At 38.4% G+C, this 20,452-nt stretch overlaps 1 protein-coding gene across 5 annotated transcripts in view; it reads right to left on the bottom strand.

The window, feature by feature from the left end:
* Window positions 1-19,235, bottom strand: part of FOXJ3 (forkhead box J3) — a 120,934-nt gene extending 101,699 nt beyond the window's left edge. For 2 of the 5 annotated variants that reach the window (XM_074376693.1, XM_074376692.1), the window contains exon 1: window positions 18,407-18,603. Coding sequence is in view for 2 of the 5 variants with exons in the window: in XM_045520230.2 (XP_045376186.1) it covers window positions 1,646-1,676 (31 nt within the window). In the remaining 3 variants the exon portion in view is untranslated. Of the gene's footprint in view, window positions 1-1,645; window positions 1,692-18,406; window positions 18,604-18,991 lie in introns of those variants that run through there. The other 3 variants (XM_045520230.2, XM_010959781.3, XM_045520231.2) reach the window with 2 other exon arrangements.
* Window positions 19,236-20,452: the final 1,217 nt, after the last annotated feature.

The raw sequence follows: 20,452 nt of genomic DNA, 5'->3' as shown, positions 1-20,452 counted from the left end.
AAGTTGATGCCAACAGAACCTACTTAACAGCATTTTCTCCAAGTCCTTTGAAAATTAACATGTAAGAAAGTTTGTGTAGAATGACACAGAGTATAGGTAGTAAAAACCAGGCATTCACTTATAGGTATGCTCCAACAGAAACTACTGTATTATATCCCATTACTAACAGAAGAATATAGATTCCTTTTAATACAAGTAACCTTCGAGTATATATTAAACTGATTTACAAACTATTCACATTTAGGAAGCAACTAACAGTTGTATAACAATACACTACTTGAGAGTAGGTGGTGAAACTGGACTAAGTATTTTGAAAAAGCTCCCAAGTAATTCTTATGAGCTCTTCTCTCCTCTCTCCCACTGTATAGAGATGTAACAGTTTATAGTTTACAAAGAACTTACAAGATTAATGACCTTGAGTCAAGACCTTGACTGGAATCCCAATTTGACCCTGGGTATACTGTTAACTTCTGAGGCTTAATTTCCTCCTCTATTCAAAAGGGAAATTTAATGCCTCAGTTACTGTGATAGTAGTCTGAATGAAAGCACCAGCATAACACCAGATAAAAGTAAGAATTAAAAGTTTGTTGGAAATAAATGCTTTGGCATTAGAGGTAAAGAGATTATTCTTTTTTTTTTTTTAATTTTGTACTCAGCTCTATCTTTCAAAAGACGTGAAAGTGAAAAATTCACTAATATCCATGAAGGAATAATCCCTTTGAATCAGGTTACTTGACTCAACATTGTGAATTGTTTTACCATTAGTCACAGGTAATCATTAAAGCAGTCATGGAAATAACCTGTGTCTTAATCAGCCTGAACAGGAAAAATCTGCCAGAGGAAAGAGTAAAGGGAAAAGAATCCTGTTGAGTGAGTAGCAATCAGCTGTTCATCTCAGCTCCACTGAGATGAATGGGAAGGTAGTGGTGAAGCTAGAGCTAAAAATTAAGAACTGGGGGTCACATGCTCTAAAAAAGCAATCAAAATCACGTGAGAATGATCAGTTCACCATGGAAATGTTAGAAGAAAAGAGGCCAAAACTTAAATTTGGATAACTCTAATAGATAATTAAAAGAGGAATTCGTTTTTCAAAAAAATTGGAGAAAACTGTATTGAAGATAGCAGCAAGTGATATGATAGGGAGAAAGGCAATAGTGTTACACATAGATTAAGATGGACATAAACTGAAAAGACACTATTGGCTTTTAATAGAGGGTGTGTTCTGTAGACTAGTGAGAGCAAAAATTAGATTGCAAGGTCGTTAAGAATTAGGAGTGAAAGCAAAATAAGAGTTTAGCTACAAGCTATACAAAATGAAAATAAATGTAAAGTGCAATAAGGTCAGAGAGGAACAGATTAAGAAATCAGAAAAAGTGAAGAATATGTCAGAAAGCTCATCATGCTGTATTCCCATTATACTGTTTTATTCTTCATAGCTTTTATATTATATTACTTTTGTTTTACTGTGTGTTTCTCTCCCACTAGAAGGCAGATAAAAGTTTGTTTCATTCTGTTATATCCCCAAATCCTGGTGAATCGTCTATAGTCATATTTGTTCAATGAATGAATAAACAAGGTTCCTCAAGAGTTGGAAAAAGAGAGTAAACTTAAAATAAGAACTATTAAGATCTAACCAAAAACTCACCAAATCTTTTAAATATAGTCTTAGTATCCATTACTTCTCTCTGCTTCCAAGCAAGTAATTTTGGACCAATCCACGGTTAGAAGAGGAAGTTAGGTATCCAGAAAAAAAAAAAAAAAAAATATATATATAGGACCTTTACAACTTAATAATAAAAAAGACAACCCAATTTAAAAATGGGCAAAGACAAAGATTTGGAGGTATAGCTCAGGGGTAGAGTATTTGACTGCAAAAAAACAGGCAGAAATTTGAAAAGACATTTCTACAAGGAAGATATAAAAGCATCCAATAAGATATGAAAGATATTCAACATCATTGGTCATCAGGAAAATGCAAAACAAAAACCACAGTGAGATACCACTTCACACCACCTAGGATGGCTATAATCAAAAAGAAAGACAGTAAGAAATGTTGCAAAGAGGTGGAGAAATTGAAGTTCTCATACACTGGTAGTGGAAATGTAAAACAGTACAGCCACTTTGGAAAACAGTTTGGCAGTTTGTCAAAAAGTTAAACATAGATTAACCATATGACACAGCCATTCCACTCCCAGATATGATACCCAAGAAATGAAAACATACATCCACAGAAGAATCTGTACACGAATATTCATAGCAGCATTAAATCATAACAGCAAAACAGTGGAAACTATCCAAATGCCTATTAACTGATGAATGGATAAATAAGATGTTATAACCATACAGTGGAATGTTATTTAGCAATAAAAAGGAATGGTACAGGCTACAATATACATGACCTTTGAAAACATGCTAAGTGAAAGAAGCCAATCACAAGACTATATAGTACATGATTCTATTTACAACAAATTTCTAAACAGACAGATTTATATTAGTAGTTAGATTATGGATTGGTTGGTAGATTAAATTAGATTAGTAGTTTCTTAGGGCTGGGGGGACAGGTAAAGAGAACTGACTGCTATTGAATGTGGGGTTTCTTTTAGAGAGAGAGGAAAATATTCTGTAAGTAGACTGTAGTTAATGGTTATACTACTCTACGAATATGTTTTTTTTTTTAAAAAAACACTGAATTTTACTTGAAATGGGGGAATTGTATGGTATGTGAATTATATCTCAATAAAGCTGGGGGGTGGTTTAAAGAGCAAGTTTAAGAATCATCACACGCAAACAGTCTCTTGTTCTGTTAAGTTCCTGCTTCTTCACTCACTAGTACCACAGGGGTCACCCCGACTCCACAAACTGGAAGAAGGGGAGAGTAAAAGTAATGACTTCACCAGAAAGCAACCCTACTACAGCAATTAGTTTGAAATCTATAACCCTTGAACCATTACTAGTTCCGGAAAGCCTCTTTTCTGGTGGGCTCCACCAATTCCAAACCATACTGTTTATTATACACTCATATATACATCTGTATAAACCCTGAAAAAATTCTATAGGAAATCACTCTATACTATCTACATATCACCTACTTAGGCTATACCCCTCTCTTACCAAACACAAGACTATGGCCAGGTCTTGTTATTCTCTAATAACAGAAGATGAAAAAAAGCATGCCAACCAACAACCAGCTTCAGCTTTATAAGACTGTTTTATGAGTAGAAAGTGTAAGTCTGAACTGCCTCTTTACCCTCCTTAGTTTAGGACTGGTGTCAATAAAACAGGTGGTAAATGTGGGGGAGGGGAGCTTCTTGGCTAAACATCACAGAGCTGTAACATCTTCCAAACCCCAAACCTTACTTCCTGCAATTTATGTAAACAGATCACAGGCCACCCTCTTTAGACGAAATCACAACCCAAGCAAATAACACAGGATTCTATTTCTGGGTCTGTCATTAACTCATTGGATAATCCTGAAACTTCAGTCTCTCTACTCTGCTCAGTAACTTAGCCACAATTTCTGGTCCCAAAATCAAATCATGTAGTCTAATAAAGAACTTTTCCCCAATGTGAAGATTTTTTACGGAAAATCTGACAAAGATATATGACATTAAATGACATATTTAAATCACCTTTAATGAATACACATGAGATATGAAGAATTCAAAAGACTGTTTATTGCAAAAATGTTGAACTCTTGCATTTTAACCTTTAAAGGTATTCACTAAACAGAGAGAATAAACTTTCAGAGGGCTGAAGAGTTTTAACGCTTTAATTTAAGCTCAGTTATATTTAGAAAACCAAGATGCCACCTCTCTGGATCCATATCTTTATCTTGGGCATTTGATTCATGTGTTCTGCCTGGTGTAATTCAAAGAAATCCTACCAAATCCTTGAAACATAAATTGAACATATCAGAATACATACATCAGAATATACTGTCAGAGGAATGACATGCTGTACTACAACTGAAAATACGGTCAACTATAAACTATAGTCTTCACTGCTAGAGCTGTTTAACAAAATAAGAATTACCTGTCTGGTCCCCAAAGTCAGTCTACAAAACACTGCCAACATCATAAGAATCACTTCTATACCATTCCAGGAAATCCTGATTTAAGAGTCTAGGGTGAAACCTAGGGAATCTATTGATTAAAAGTATAAGGCGATTCTGACACACAGCTTAATTCAAGAACTATTGGTTTAAGATAGAAGAAAGGTTTCATATCATTTGCCAGTTACACTCGCTAGGTAGTGCTGCCTGAAGTGCTACACTGAGACGGTCATGTCTAAAAACAAGAAATTAATAGTCAGCAATAGACATGGTGATGGGGAAGTGGTAAAATGCAAATCATGTATCTGTTGTCTGTGATTTAGAACACTGAATGGGCTTTTTTTATTTATTTATTTAAAGGAAGCTTTCTTAACTGGCAGAAGCTCTGTTTCTGGGAAGGTGGTAGGCAGCAACAATAGGCCTAATGGCTTATGTGCCGGGACTCTCCAAAAGTAATTTTTTTCAATGGAGGTCCTAGGGATTGAATCCAGGACCTCATGCATGCTAAGCATGCACTCTACCACTGAGCTATACTCACCCCCCCAAAAGTAATTACTAAGCTTCCCAATATTACACAGAAAAACACAACATCTTTCTTCTCAATGTTTATAATTTTGAGAAACAAAAATTCTACATGATAAATTTGGTTTAAAAAAAAAAAAAAAAGAGGATGTTTGTGCCTTGAGGAGTTAGGTGAAGGTGAAAGCTAGTAGAAGCATCAAGTGCCAGGCCAAAAACAGTATAGTTTGGATTAATTCAAGAGGAAATTAACTGTGGGACATGAATACAGTAATATACTAAGAAAAGTCCACTGACAGCATTTTCCAGGAAAATAAATGGGAGGCTATATAATCAAGGCAATTTAGGCAAATAATCTGTTTATATTGTTTCTGTATGCACTTCTCTCTGCCACTTGATTGCAGGCTCCTAATAGGCCAGGTATATGTCAAATTAACCTTTCTACCTCCCACAATGCTTAGCACATGTTTTGTACATAACATTTCAAAATGTTTGCTGAACTGCTATAAAGGAAGGAAAACTCTTACAGCTATTTCAAAAGGAACAGTAACAGAACTTGGTATAAAGACATGAAGGGTCAGAGAAGTGGATAGAATGAAATTATGCAAAAGAGGAGGGAACTGTTTTAGGTTAAAAGAGACTAGAAACATAACTAAATCTAATATGTAGATCTTGCCTGGATCTTGATTCAGTTAAAAACCAACTGTAAAGACACTTTTAAATAATCAAAGATATTTTATTATGGACTGGACATTAGATAGCATCTAGGAAATATTGTTCATTTCATTACATACAATAACGGTATGTGGTTATATAAGAAAATGTCCATATTTTTTAGAGATACATACTGAAGTTTATAGGGGTGAAAAACAATGTCTATGATTTTCTTTAAATACTTAAGCAAAACAAAAACGAAAAAAAGACAGTTGAGGTATATATGGCAAATAGCTTAATAATGGCTGAATCTGAGATGGATATATGGGGATTCATTATATATATATATTAGTTGAAGTACAGTCAGTTTACAAAGTTGTGTTAGTGTACAGCATGGTGATTCAGTTATATATACACACATACATATATGGTATTCATCATATTTTATCTAGTTTTGAAGTACACTCAGCAGCTCAGTTGGACTTTCATGTTACTCCAGCATTACACAATTAATTCTTTTTCTTTTCTTTCTCAGATTTCAGGAAGCTTAAGAATGACTAGTACTTCTGAGAAAACAGCCTAGACTCAATCAGAAGAAAATAGACATTCATTTGTTAGCTCTACTAATAGGGAAATCTCTCTGAATCTACTCAAAGAACTTCTTGTAAATTAATATGAGAACTGAACAGGAGCCAAGACAGTGACTCAGCTGCTAAAAAGAAACAAAATACAATCTTAGGCTTCATTAGAAGAACAGTTTCTAGATCAAGGAGGGTAGCAGTCCCATTCACTCTTCACTGGTTAGTTCACAACTGGAGTATTGTGTTCTGTTTTGAGTACATTTTAAGAATATTTACAAGTTAGAATGCTTGCAGGGAGAGATATCAGACTGGTGAGGAGTTTAGAAACCCAATGTCAAATGTAGAGATGACTGAAGAAAATGGGTGTGTTTAGCTTGAAGAAAATACTTCCCAGCCTTCCATGTCACCTCTGCCAGAGTCCCCAGTGTAACATTTTCCAGAGGACTTCAAGAGTTGTTAGTGGGCAATCCATAATCAAAGAAGTCTGAGTAAAGCACTTTTTCTTCTCTAAAAGACTTATCAAGGGTTCAATATCCTAAAGTGCTTTATGACTCTTTAAGATGTTCAGTACTTCCCAAATGTGACCATTCATTCAATCAACAATTATTTACTGAGTCCCCATCATCTGCCAACATTCCTACAGGTGCTAAGAATACAACGAAGAACATTTTTAATATCCCTGAGGATAGTTTGTGAAACAGCTAAGCTGGGCCTCTTCTTACTCCTCTAACTTGCACTGTACTTCCTCATCTCTAGGTTTTTGATCATGATTTCAGCCTAGACTGCTCTATCACTAATCTTAATTCAAACATTATTGCCTCCAAGTAGCTTTCCTGATCATCATAAGCAAAAACAATCTTTTCAACAAACCAATGACTCTTTCTCTGTATCAGTTCTTTGAGAACCAACTATGCCTCTTAATTACCTTTGGATCTCTCACAATGCCCAGGACCATGTCTTGCATGTGTAGGTGCTCAAGAAATATTTGCTGAATGAATAATCACATTCAAATATTTAAAGGGTTATCCTGTTAAAGAAGGCAAACTAGGTCTCTAATGAACTACAGAGAAGAACTATGATAAAGAGATGGAGTTAGTAGCAAATTTTGCCTCAATTAGAGCTAACAATAAACAGGCTACCTTAGAGTTTCCAGTGCCCACAGGTGTTCTAAGAGTAGCCCAATGACTACATATCAAGTGTTTTAGTAGGATAACTCGCTGGCCTGAATAAAAGATCAACTCTTAAGAGTCTAGGAACTACTATATGTCTATATATATTATATATACACTAGACAAAAGGTAACTTTTGATACATTATAATGCAGCAATACTAAAAATCTTAAAATTAAGCTCAAACATGAAATGTCCTTTCATTTACTAGTACAGTTGATCCTTGACAAACGTGGAGGTTACAAACGTGGAGGTTAACCTGAATATAACTTATAGTCTGCCCTCCATACCTGCAGTTCCTACATAGTAGTAGTCGTCACTATGGAAAAATATCCACGTATAAGTGGACCTGTGCAATTCAAACCCCTGTTGTTCAAGATCAACTATACAGAGGATAAAAGACAGAAAGATACCACCTCCATCCTAGAAGAGTCATACAAGGTTTCTTAATTATGCTCCTGATACAAATCTGTATACTGGGGTCACCAACTTCAACAAGAAATGCTCCTTAGATAAGGAAATTCTTTAGATCAGTGATTTTCAATATTTTGCAATCAGAAAAATAATTATGAAGTCATCAGCTCTTCTTAACGCCATCTAGTCACACTAGCAAAAGCATTAAGTTCTTCAAACAAGGTAGTCATGCTGCCTTTTAGTTAAAAACTAGAAAACAGAAGAAATCCCAGGATACCTCCATATGCCTAGGATATCTCTGTGATGTCTCTCCCAAACTAAAACTGTATAGCCTTTACTGGAAGGACCCTATCTGTTACTTGTGTCTCCAGCATTTAGTACAGTGCCCAAGACCTAACAGATGGTGAATAAATGAGCAAACAAATGAGAGAAACTAATGAGTCCAATGTCCCTGGATGAAAACAAGTACCTTAAAGAATCACTTAATAATTTGGTTTTTCTTATTAGAAACCCACCAAGGAAATGGAAGCAGATGAGAAGATCCTTAAATTTAGTTTTCACTATAAGTCAAAGTGCTATTTTTAGGTCATTCATTGATAAGTAATTACTGTAAGTAAACCTAAGGCTTAGAGGTTGCTTCTGGGGGACTAAAACTAATTTATTAATCAGCATAGCTAAATGATCAATTTCTAATGCAAAGAAAAATCCAAAACACTCAATACACCCACAACTTGACCTATAAGATTATAATCAAATATTTTATGAAACTGATTTATTAACATAACTGCCTAGAAAGCAAAATACTTTGATAGCACCAAGTGTTTAAACTACTCTTCAGAAGTGCTGTGATTCATGTTTTTCCAAATTTTCATTTGAACCATAAAAATCATACATTTTTTTTTAGTTAAAAACTAGGAAATACAAGACTATAAAAATGATATATGCTCACTACAGAGAACTTAGAAAATATAAACAGGTTCAAAGGAGAAAATAAAGACCACCCATTGTGATGCTTTCTTTCCCAGTCTTTTCTCCTGTGGAGTTATAACTTCTTTATATACTATAATTCTTCCTACCCAATGGACAAGAGACAATAGAGTCACACTATGGCAGTAACCTCAGTAGAATCATGTTCCAGGTACAATTTCTCAACCTCTAAGTTTAACAGATCTCTATTTTTTTTTGTATTTTATTTATTTGTATCATTTTATTTTATCTTAGTAGGGGAAGATAATTAGGTTTATTTATTTTTAGAGGAGGTACTGGGAATTGAACCTAGGACCGGATACATGCTAAGCATGCACTCTACCACTTGAGCTATACCCTCCCCCATAGATCTCTAAATTTAAACTTCCATAAAATAAGACCAAATCCGTTATTTAGTAATCCTTAAAAGTTTCCCTTCTGATTCTTCTCCTTACCTCCAGAATTTACAAAGACAAAGAATGCAGGCTCAAGTGAAAATACATCCAACAATTGAAAATGGACCCAAAATTTACAAGGGAAGTTGATCCTAACAGTTTTATGTCCCCTTGTCTGCGATTATCACAAGACAAGTTCTGCTCCAAGTAACCTAGGTCCTTTGGGGACCTTAACCTTTATTTTCTACCTCAAAAATCCACGTATGTTCTTCATAAAAACTCTGTCAGTCTTCTACTAAAGAGTACAAGACTAAAAACAGAACGCAGGACCTAGGCTTCTGTCTCTGCTCTACTACTAAATAACTAAATAACCGTAAGTCAGTCTTAGTTTGTATCTCATTTTCTCCATTTGCCACTAGAAATATTACTTGCCTTACCTATATTACGGGACTGCTATGAGGCTCCAAAATCCAACAGATCAGAGAAAAAGCTTTTCAAAAAGCATTATTCAAATGCAAGGCGGAAATCTTTTCAAAACACATATCCTATAATAAACATAAAACATGTCTTCCCCTGACATACCAAGATGCCATTTCTCATGGTGATTACTACCTACATACACCCATGTGGGACAAAACCCACAACAGCTCCTTACACAGGGTAGACAGGTAAAGCATGTCACAGATTCACAGACCCAATCACACTAGCAAAAACTGATGTCATATATTGTTTACCTCCAGCCATAACAGTCTACTCCATCTTCATTCAGAAGAGTCAAACAGTATATTTGACTACTACGTCTGCAAGTAATTTCCCAAAGTTCTACAGCCAAGCCACAGATACTTTTTAGTTCTTTTTAATAATTTAGTAAGCATCCATGTAGACAACAGCCACAATCTAGGATCTTAATATTTTTACCATACTGTACCTCTTTCCCAATCTCACCTCTCGGTAAGCAAACAGAATTTGAAATTGTCATTAATGAGTTCTAGCAGTCTTCCCCACCTCACCCATTCTCTCATAGATCTATGTTTCATAGTAAGGCCAGATCTCAACCTTAGAAAAAGTCAATTCCAACTTCCAAGATCTTTAATAAGGTCACATCAGCAACACACTTCACCATACTTTACGCATCAATCAGAAGATCCATCTTATTTCCTTCACACCACTGCACCACTGGGCAGGACTCTGTCTAGGCAGAATTCATTCACAGCTTTTAGTTTTGTACTCCAGGTAAAATTTTTAGCTAACTATTTACAATAACCAAAACATGAAAACAACCTAACCGTCCATCAACGGATGAATGGATGAAGATGTGGTATATAGATACAATGGAATATCACTCAGCTATAAAAAATTAAATAATTCTATTTGCAGCAACATGGATGGACTTAAAGATTATTATATTAAGTGAAGTAGGTCAAAGACAAATATACAGTATCACTTAAATGTGGAATCTAAAAAAAATACAAATTTTATTTACAAACTAAAAACAGACTCACAGACAGAAAACAAATGATGGTTGCCAGGGGGAAAGGGCAGGGGCAAATTAGGGGTTTACTATACATAAAACAGATAAACAGCAGGGACCTGCTGTGTAGCACAGGGAACTACATTCAGTTTCTTATGGTAACATATAATGGAAAGGAATCTGAAGAAAAAATATGTATGTATGTATATGTATAGCTGGATCCATTTGCTGTACACTTGAAACTAGCATTGTAAATCAACTACACTTCAATAAAAAATAAAAATTTTTTAAAAACCCAAACTTTAGCTAAAACTCAGTTTACTGGTAAAGTCTCCTTCAGACACAGGGTCATCCTAGAATAACTGGTCAACTCTTTAATGGAATCCATGATCTTCTTTACATATTATTTGAAAATAATGAAGAAACAGCCAATGCTACAGTTTAAATGCATGTGTCCCCCCAAAATTCATATGCTGAAATCCTAACCACGCAAAGATGATGTTATCAGGAGGTGGGGTCTTTAAGAGGTACTTAGGTTATGAGAGCAGAGCCTTTGTGGATGGGATTAACCTCTTAAAACAGGCTTCAGAGGGATCCCTTGTCTTTTCCACCATGTGAGGACATAGCAAGAAGGCACCAGCTACAAACCAGGAAGGGGGCCCTTATCAGAAGGAGACCATGCTGGCACTTGGTCTTAAGACTTCCCAGCCTCTAGAACTGTAAGCAATAAATTTCTGTTGTTTATAAGTTATCCAGTTGGTATATTTTGTTATAGCAGCCCAAAGACAGCCAACATGCTGGGTTTCTACAGACTGTAAAAACTCCCACCCAAGGACTTCCCTCACCTCCAAATAGTTAGCATTCAAACCAGAAGAGTTCTCTAGAACTATGTTCTAAGAAGAGTTCCTCTTATCCCACCCCATAACAGACTATTTTACCTCCTTATGATGGGAAATAAGTCAGACAGGGCAGTATTAATGTAGGTCTGATTATACCAAAATGAAATCACTTTAGATTTACAGTAAAATTCTTAGAGCAATCAGTGTGGTTTAGTAATCATTAGCAACTAAGTTGATTAATAGTGTCAGAGTAAGAGTTCTTACTGAATACAGTCCTAATGATCTTTTATTACATTCACATTTATCATATATTTTATTGTTACAGTACTAAAGTTTTACATCATGAGTCTCACTGACTCTCTCAGCTATCTTGTCTCAATTCTATAGAAAATAATCACTTTGAAAGACATTGCATTCTCAGGTTATCAGTTGATATGTCAAGTAAAATAGCAGCCGAAGGTACCTAACTACAAAAGGTTACTTAAAATAAGTAGAATGCCATTGTTATAAATACATCTGGCTCCGTATTACAAAGCTATTTCCATAATCCAGCAGATGGCCCACAGTAATAATGCCTTGCTGATCTAGTTATAACAAATTCTATTAAATCCAAAATCCTGTATAGCAGATGCCTTTTCCAATTTCAGTGTAAGTCAATCTCTTTAACCAAAACACTGTGCCTTGGTTCTTGTTATCTGTGCACTGAAATCCTGTTATGCCAATTAAGATGGTCAAATTTTTTGACAGTTGTTAGAAAATTGCACTGTGGTGTTTTCTGAGTTTTGGGGTTGAGGAGGCAAAAAGTACTTGCATCCAGGAGTGAAAGGCTAACTGTTCAAAATGGAAAACAAAAATTCACAGTTAAAGGAAGGCTGAGAGGTAAAAGTAAGCTTTAGCTGTCTCAAGCCAGTTTCTGAATAGTGTCAATGTGGAAAGCTAAGTGACTAACAAAGCTGACAGTGAAGAGTACTGAAAATAACACAATTTCTGAGTTAAGAGGCTATTAGCAGAGACAAAAAAATGTACCTGGATGCTTAAACAACACATACCTGTATACTGAGGTATTAGATTCATATTTAAAAGAAACATGGACGCAATTATCAACTTAATTTTGCTGTTTGTTTCCCCACCTATATTCCAAATCCAATCTTCATATTCTGATCATGCCCTTACTTGAAACATTACCCTCTATTAACTCATAACACAGTAATAGCGCAGTACAGTGATTAAACGCCACTGAGTTCTGAAAAGACTGCAGGGGTTCAAATCCTGGCTCTTTCCATCCCAAGCTACATACTCTTGGGCAAGCTATTTAACCTCTCTGTGCCAGTTTCCTCATCTGTGAAATTTTGATAATAATAAAATCTATCTTTTAGCGTTATTGTGGGGAATATATGAATAATAAATATAAGGTACTTAGAACATTTTTGTGTCCATTGTAAGGCCTCAGAAAATTTTATCTATTATTATTATCACTACCACTATCATCATCATCACATTAAACTCCACTGAAGTTCCCCCCAAAAAGGCAGAAATATGAAATGACTTATCTAAATCACAAACAAGTGACAGAATGTGATAAGAAAAGACTCATTTTAAGTCCCAAAGATTAAACATTAAAAGTTACTGATTCCCTGAGTAAGGGGATCTTCCAACCCCTCTAATTCTCCAGGGATTCACATTGGGATCCTTTAAATCAGAATAGCAGCATAGAGAAGTGGAAACAGCAATGGACACAGACTAAGATGATCTAACTGCTCCATCACTGACTTAAGTATTCAACCTTGGGCAAGTCACCTAACTTAAACTTCAAACTGTTCACCCTAAAAAATGCTATGCCTACATCACAAGTTGTCATGTGATCAAATGAGATAAGAAATGAGAAAACATGTAAAGTATAAACACATTATATGAAGGTTCAAGAGCCATATCTTGCTCATCTTTATATCCCCAATGCCTAGCAGAACGCATAGTAGAGATTATAATCGAAAAGCCATGAGAGGGATGAAGTTGGCAAGCTGAGGACTAAAATGAAGATAGGGAAGGGTTTTTAAAGAAAAAGAAATCCAAATGTCCTGATAAACAGATAAATAAAAGGTGGTATAGCCATACAATGGAATACGCAACAATAAAAAGGAATGAGATACTGATACACATTACAAAAATGGATAACCCATGAAACACTACGCTAAGTGAAAAAAGCCAGACACAAAAGACCACAGGTTGTATGATCCCATTTATACAAAATATCTGAATAAGCAAATCTATAGAGATGGTAAATAAATTAGTGGTTGTCTAGGATTAGAGAATGAGAGGGGAAGTGGAGAGTGACTGCTAATGGGTAAAAAGACTTCTTTTGAGATAATGACTGTGGTGATGGCTACACAATTTTGTGAATATACTAAAAAACCACTGAACTGTATACTTTAGATGAATGAATTGTATAGTATGTGAAGTATGTCTCAATAAAACTGTTTTTAAAAAAGAATATGAAGAAAAGTTTGAGAGAATCTTATAGTATAAAATCACTGGCTTTAGAATTCAAGTTTTGGGGGTTTTTTTAAAGGAAAGAAGTGAGTTTTCTGATATTTGAGTAGCTCTGACATGTGGACAACAATGAGTCTGGAGGAAGTATTAGGAGAAAATACTAAGAATTACCACACCAGACCATAATAACTCTACAAAGCCTTCTGTGGAAAACAAATTTGGCATCTATCCATACCTTTCCTTTCAAATTCTCTCTAAAGTTACAAATTACCTCCCGGTCCTAGTTCAAGTCTTCTCATCATGATCACTATTTCTGAACTTTGAGACTACACTTGATACTGACAACCACTCTACCCTTCCTATACTTGGCTTCTATGGCACTGATTTATTTCCTGGTTCTTCTCAGAATGCTTTACCTATTACCCTGTAATGCTACCCACAGTTCCAAACCTCAAAGCTCTTCCACCATCACGATACTAACCCCCCAACATTCATCTTCTCAAATGCTTTTTACTACTATCTACAGCCCTGGTCAGTGCACAATCTACATTTCATCTCTGTTCATCTTATAGTGTTGTAAAACAGGATTACTCTATTCTTTTTTTTTTTTTAATTTTTAAAGTTTTATTGTGGTACGATTCCTGTACACTAAACTACACATATTTCGGATGTACAATTTGATGAATTTTGATAGATGTATACACCAATGAAACCACTACCACAATCAACATACCTAACATTTCCATCACTCCCCAAGAGGTGCAATTTTTGAATTTCCAATTTATCCCTTTCCATCTCCTTTACCCCCTGGTAATCATAAGTTTGTTCTCTATGTCTGTAAGTTTGTTTCTGTTTTGTAGATAATTTCATTTGTGTCCTTTTTTTTTAATTCCACCTATAAGCGATATCATACAGCATTTTTCTTTCTCTGTCTTACTTCACTTAGAATGACAATCTCCAGGTCCATCCATGTTACTGCAAATGGCATTCTATTCTTTTTTATGGCATTCCACTGTGTGTAGATAGGTAGATAGAGAGCCTCCACATCTTCTTTACCTAGTCATCTTTCAATGGACATTTGGATTGTTCCCATGACTTGGCTATTGTAAATAGTGCTGTTGTGAACACTAGGGTGCATGTCTCTTTTTGAATTGTATTTTTCTCCAGGTATATGCCCAGGAGCGAAACTGCTGGATCATATGGTAAGTCTATTTTTAGTTTTTTAAGGAACCTCCATACTGTCCTCCATAGTGGCTGCACCAATTTGTATTCCCACCAACAGGGTAGGAGGATTCCTTTTTCTCCACACCCACTCCAGCATTTATCATGTGTAGACTTTTTAATGATGGCCATTCTGACTGGTGTGAGGTAGTATCTCACTGTAGTTTTGATTTGCATTTCTCTAACAAGTAGTGATGTTGAGCATCTTTTCGTGTGCTTGTTGACCATCTTATGACTTCTTTGGAGAGATGTCTTTTTAGGTCTCTGCCCATTCTTTGAGTTGCTTGGGGTTTTTTTGTTTTGTTTTGTTTTTTAATATTAAGGTGTATGAGCTGTTTGTTTATTTTGGAAATTAGTCCCTTGTAGGTCATATCATTTGCAAATATTACTCTACTCAATTCTTGATTATCTTCACTAAAGCTGGGAAGCAGTCATGTGGCTCAACCAAATTAATTCCTATACATTTTTTCCTTTTGAATAGACCTGTTTTTCTAAATATTTTGCTTAGATTAATACTAAACTAGTCTGCTTCCAGAGGCAAGCCAGCAAGGAGAAAAGGCTATTAGGAGTGGCAAGAGACTAAACTTTTACTGAATAATTGATTGTACACAATCTAGTGTTGACCATACTGACCTTAGCTCATTTTCCTTCACAGTGATACTTTAATTTCCTCATTATTATCAGCCATTCTCCCAAGATTCTAGGCTTTAAGATTCTAGGCTCTAATCTTTTAATGTTTAATTTGCTTTCTTCCCTTTGCACACACTCAATCATCATTAAGTTCAAATTAATTTTTACTCACACATCATCTTATATATTCCACACACTCTCTCATAGGACAGTATAATTTAATGATATTTAATGATTAAATGCATAAGCTCAAAGGCAAGACTGCCTGGATTCAAATCATGGCTCCGCTGGTTATTCTCTATGGGATTTGGAGGAAGTTACTTAACTTCTCTGTAACTGTTTCTTCATAGTAATTAATTAAGACTTTATTACAAAGATTTTGAGTTAAACACACGTAAAGAGCTTAGAACAATATGCCTGGCATGCAGTACTCAATAAATGCTAGCAATTATTTTATTCCCATAATCTCTTTTATCTCAGACCCCCGATCATCTTATTCCTAAAATTCCCCAAGAGCCTTCTAGTCAGTCTCCCTACTCCAAGACACTCAACTAATAACAAAAATCTTCTTCACAAACAAAATACATCACCTTATGCACATATCTTTAGAACCCACTGTAGTACCTCATCAAACTAAACTCTATATCCTTGATAAGGTCCTCCAGCAATACCCACTCACAAAGCCAAAACTCGTTTTTTACTGTTATTCACCAATACAGATTCTCTATGTCAATCAAGTTGCTTGATATCTTTTGTACATTGCAACTTCCATGTCTTTGCAAGTACCCCTTCACTCTCCTGGAATATATCTCTTCCCCTCTGAAAATTTCAACTTTTCCAAAACTCATTTATACCTTTGACTTTAGTTGCACTGTTATCCCAACCAGGAGTTTGATCCTGCTTGGAATTATGAATGATGCACATTACGTGTTGTTTCCCCCACCAGAAGTTGAAGCATTTGAAGAAACCACATATTTTATTCCTTATGTCTCTTCAGACAGACTACTTCACACATAGCACAGTATTTTGCAGAAGTACATAAATGATGACTGACTAAATAAATATGCCTCAGAATATATCAGAACAATATTCTCTTATTTTCCACTGCCCCGCCCATACTTAGCATGGTGAGGACAGATAGAATCTGTATTTAAATATTTTTATTTTACACTGGAGAATATACTAACAACTGTACCAGATAAAATAGAAATATACATACATATACTCAAAGAGAATGGACATGTGAAAAATAAATCAAGAAAAAGTGAGAATGCTGGCCATTATGGAATCTAAAAAGTGACTGCAAAATATCAAAACTTTTCATTTCACCTAACTAATGAACCAAAAAGAGCCAAAATAAACACATACTGACCCTATCCAAAAAACCTAATAAAAGCACAAGAAAGTCCCAAGAATCTTCAGCAGCACAAAATCAAGAACAAGATTCACCTTAACGCTAAGAAACACAAAGAGAAAACAGAAATCTAAAAAACTAAAAAATTCAACCACTTGTTTAGATGCCACCCAAACAGAAAAAAATGGAGAGTTACTACTTTTCTATAAATATTTGCTAAGATCTAGGGAGAATAAAAGGCTTCTCTCACGATGCCATGGCCTGTTCCCTGTTAAGGGAGTAATCTGTGGTCACAAAAGAGCAAAACAGGAGAAGATGGAAACCTTAACCTGGAAGAGACATTAAGGAAAAAAACTACTCAAAACACGTTTCAAAAACATATTCAAAAAACAAAGAATGCAATGATACTCAACAAAAAAGAGAGGGAAACTGATATAAAAGCTCCCACGAAATAAGCGACTCTGAAACTATCTAGGGCTGTCTTTCAAAGTAAAGAGTTATGCATATAACACTACATGACACGCACGCTTGTTTCACTGGCAAACAAAACAGAAAGGAAAAAAATAAATTTCAGGGAAGATGCCTACCAATCTCTAACTCCCTAGCCAGCCCAACTCAGCTCATTCAGGAATCCAACCAGGAACAGAGACATGGATTGCACAACACAGAAAATAAAAAACTTCGCCTACCACACACACAAAAGCAGAACGAATAAGTGAAAACTATACACCTCAATGCATCAGCAGCTAGAGCTTATTAGTCTGTCTTTAGGATTAAGCAGTAGAGAAAAGGCAAGAGAAGCTACAGGAAGAGGAGGAAAGAGGTCAATGAAACTAAGTTCCCTACTGGTCTCAATTTCAGAGAGTACAAATCTTGCGTTTTCCAGCTGACCAACAGTCGGCCTCAGCAAAGGAAACTGACCCTAACACCTTCCACGCCACCCGGAGGAAATCACAGAGGAAAAACCACTGCGCTCTAACCTCCCTCCTCACCAGCTGCAAAAATGGAGGGGTGGGGGGGTGGGGGAGACACCCTACCACGTGGGCAGGATGCAACACACACAGGACAGCAACACGTCCGCATGAAACGGCAGCCTCTGCCCTAATGCCAGCAAAGGACACGGCGACAGGATGGGTGGGAACGCAGCCCCCCGCACGGACCTCCTCACCCCAAAGGGCGCCCCGGAGGCACGAGGTACTGGCCCCCTAGCCGGCCGAAAAGCACCCGCAAGCTTGAAGGAAAGAAGCTGCATCGTGCCGGGGCAGGGGACTAGCCCAGGCCAGGAGCAGGTCACGGAGAGAAAAAGGCCGCCACTGTCCTCAGACTCGGCACCCCCAGGAACCCCGTCTGGCTCCCCCGGGCCCAGCCTGGGGGAGGGGCAGGAGGCGCGGAGCCGCCGCTTCCCGGCTGAGGGGCAGCAGCAGCTGAGAAGCGCCGCGGGGGAGGGAGGAACCCAGCCCTCGCCGCCCGCCAGGCCTCAGCTCCGGCCCCGGCCCCTGCCCCGCCCCGCCCGCCGCCCGTCCCGCAGCTCGGCCACGGCTGAGAAGGGAGAGGGCGTCTCGCGGAGAGCAGCCCCTGCCTCTGTCCCGGGAGATGCCCCGGCCCCGCCTCCTCGCCCGCCGCCCCGGCCTGGCCGCTCCGCGGCGGACGCTCACCTCAGGCTGCGCAGGCCGGGACGGCCCGGCCGAGCCCCCGGCCGCTGCGTGCGTCTCCGCCCCCCAGGAAAGGACCCAACGGTGCCTGGTGCGAGCGGCCGAGGCCCCGAGCAGCGCCGAGAGCGGCGGCAGCAGCGGGAGCAGCCAACATCCGGGGCCGCGCACCCGGAACTACTTCCCGACCCGCTCCCTCTCCCGCCCCCGCAGCCGTCGCCCCCGCCTCCCGCGACGTCGCTGCGCCACCGGCACGGCGTCGGAGGCGTCACGGCCCCCTCCGCAGTCACGACCACGGAACCGCGCGCGGGATCCCTCCGCTGGAACAAGTAGTCCCCTGGAACTCCGAGCCTCTGCCTCCGAGCAGCCGGTACCATCCAGCGGCCAGGAGCTCCGATCGACTTGGAGTTTCCGCACCTTAGAGTGGCGACTGGGTAGTGAGGGCGGCGCGAGCGGTCCTGCTTTGAGGACCGCTGGGACCTCGGCCTTGGACCCTGCCCCGGGGTTCCCGGGCCCCTGTGCTCCGGAGGAATGGAGCCTTGTGACCCACCCTCAACCCCCTGCAGCGCCCTCCAACCCCCTCCACCTCACCGTAGCGACAGGCACCCTTATTCCAGCTTGGCACACCACGGATTCTGCCAGCCCCCACAAAGGCACATTGGACCTTCAGGACACCTCTCCTTCCAAAACGTCATAAGTCCCGGGTTCTAGACCCATCTTTGCCGAGGCCTCTCCCGTGCCTAGCCCTGGTTTCCTTCTTGAAGCAAGGGTGTTGAAATTCTAAAGGCCCTTCTGATTCAAAAGTAGCTGCCCAGGTTATGGTCCTGACTAAAAACAGGCGGAGCGTTTAGAAAGGTAGTTGAGCGACTTGTGAACTTTGGAATTTACTTCTACGTCAGTCTTCACTGATTTCTTTAAAGTATCAGCACTGCAAATCTACCCTGTAATTTCACATTTAATTACATTCAGTCGTATTATTTGCTGTTGCTTCATTCGCATTAGTCACCTAGAGCACCAAGCATGCTTTTGAACTCACAGTAGGTGCTCAATATTTGGATCCTCAGATAATTTGTTAGATGAATACTAGGTTGATTGGATGAGATGAAAAGGAGAGGCCTGGTGAATTGACCCCGGGAACCTCTTTTGACGTAATCTCATAGGGATCAGATAAAGACCTCTAATAGTTAAAGAGCTGAGTACCCAACTGCTTCAGCAAACATTGAACACCTGCCGTTTACCAGGCACTTCTAGGCCCTGGGGATTCAAAGGACTCCTATGTTCCTTTTCTATGTAAGACTCTAGCGAGATTCTGAAGATTCAAAGATTCATTCATTCATTCACTCATTCACACAACAAATATTTGCCAATCACTACTAAGGTTATCAGACACTATTTTAGTGTTTGGGATGGATCAGCGAATAGAAGAGCAGGGCGAGGGTGGGAATACCTTTCCCTCCTGGAGCTATCATCCAAGTATGGGGAGAAAGATGATAAAAGTAGCAAGAAAAAAATAGATACGATGTAAGGTGTTTGGCGTTTTGTGGGGGAAAAAAAATAGACCAGGGTAAGAGGTATGAGGAAAACGAGGAAGGGGGTGGTTAACATCAACCACTTCTTCATCAATAGTATTTACTTCTATTGGACCATGTGTTAGGTGCTGGGGCTTCAGGAGAGAATAAACCAAGATTCTGCCTTGGTGGAATCCCCAGCTAGTGGACGCCACATGCCAGGTGCTTTCAGGTGTCCTCTTATTCAGCAAGTCCCTAAGGAGGACTCATGTTCATCTTTACATCTGATGGAACTTGAGGCTCAGAAGAGTTAGAAACTTAAGCCAAGATTCAAATCTCTTGTCTTTCGAGTCCAACTCCCTTTCCAGCTTCACCTCATCTGAGATCTCTTTTTTTTACTGTTTCATTACAGCTCACCTCTTTTGTCAAGTAAACTCATTCATTAATCTAGGTGAATGGCCTTGGGCCTGCATTGGGGAAAAAGGGAGGGAGAAAGGAAAATATTTAGAAGAAAGGGGGCAACTTAAAAAATCTAAACATGTGG

This window comes from Camelus bactrianus, chromosome 13 (assembly GCF_048773025.1).
Source record: "Camelus bactrianus isolate YW-2024 breed Bactrian camel chromosome 13, ASM4877302v1, whole genome shotgun sequence".
NCBI classification, from domain to species: Eukaryota; Metazoa; Chordata; class Mammalia; order Artiodactyla; family Camelidae; genus Camelus; species Camelus bactrianus.
Note: the sequence above shows the minus strand (reverse complement) of the source record. Positions and strands in the feature narration are given on the sequence as shown.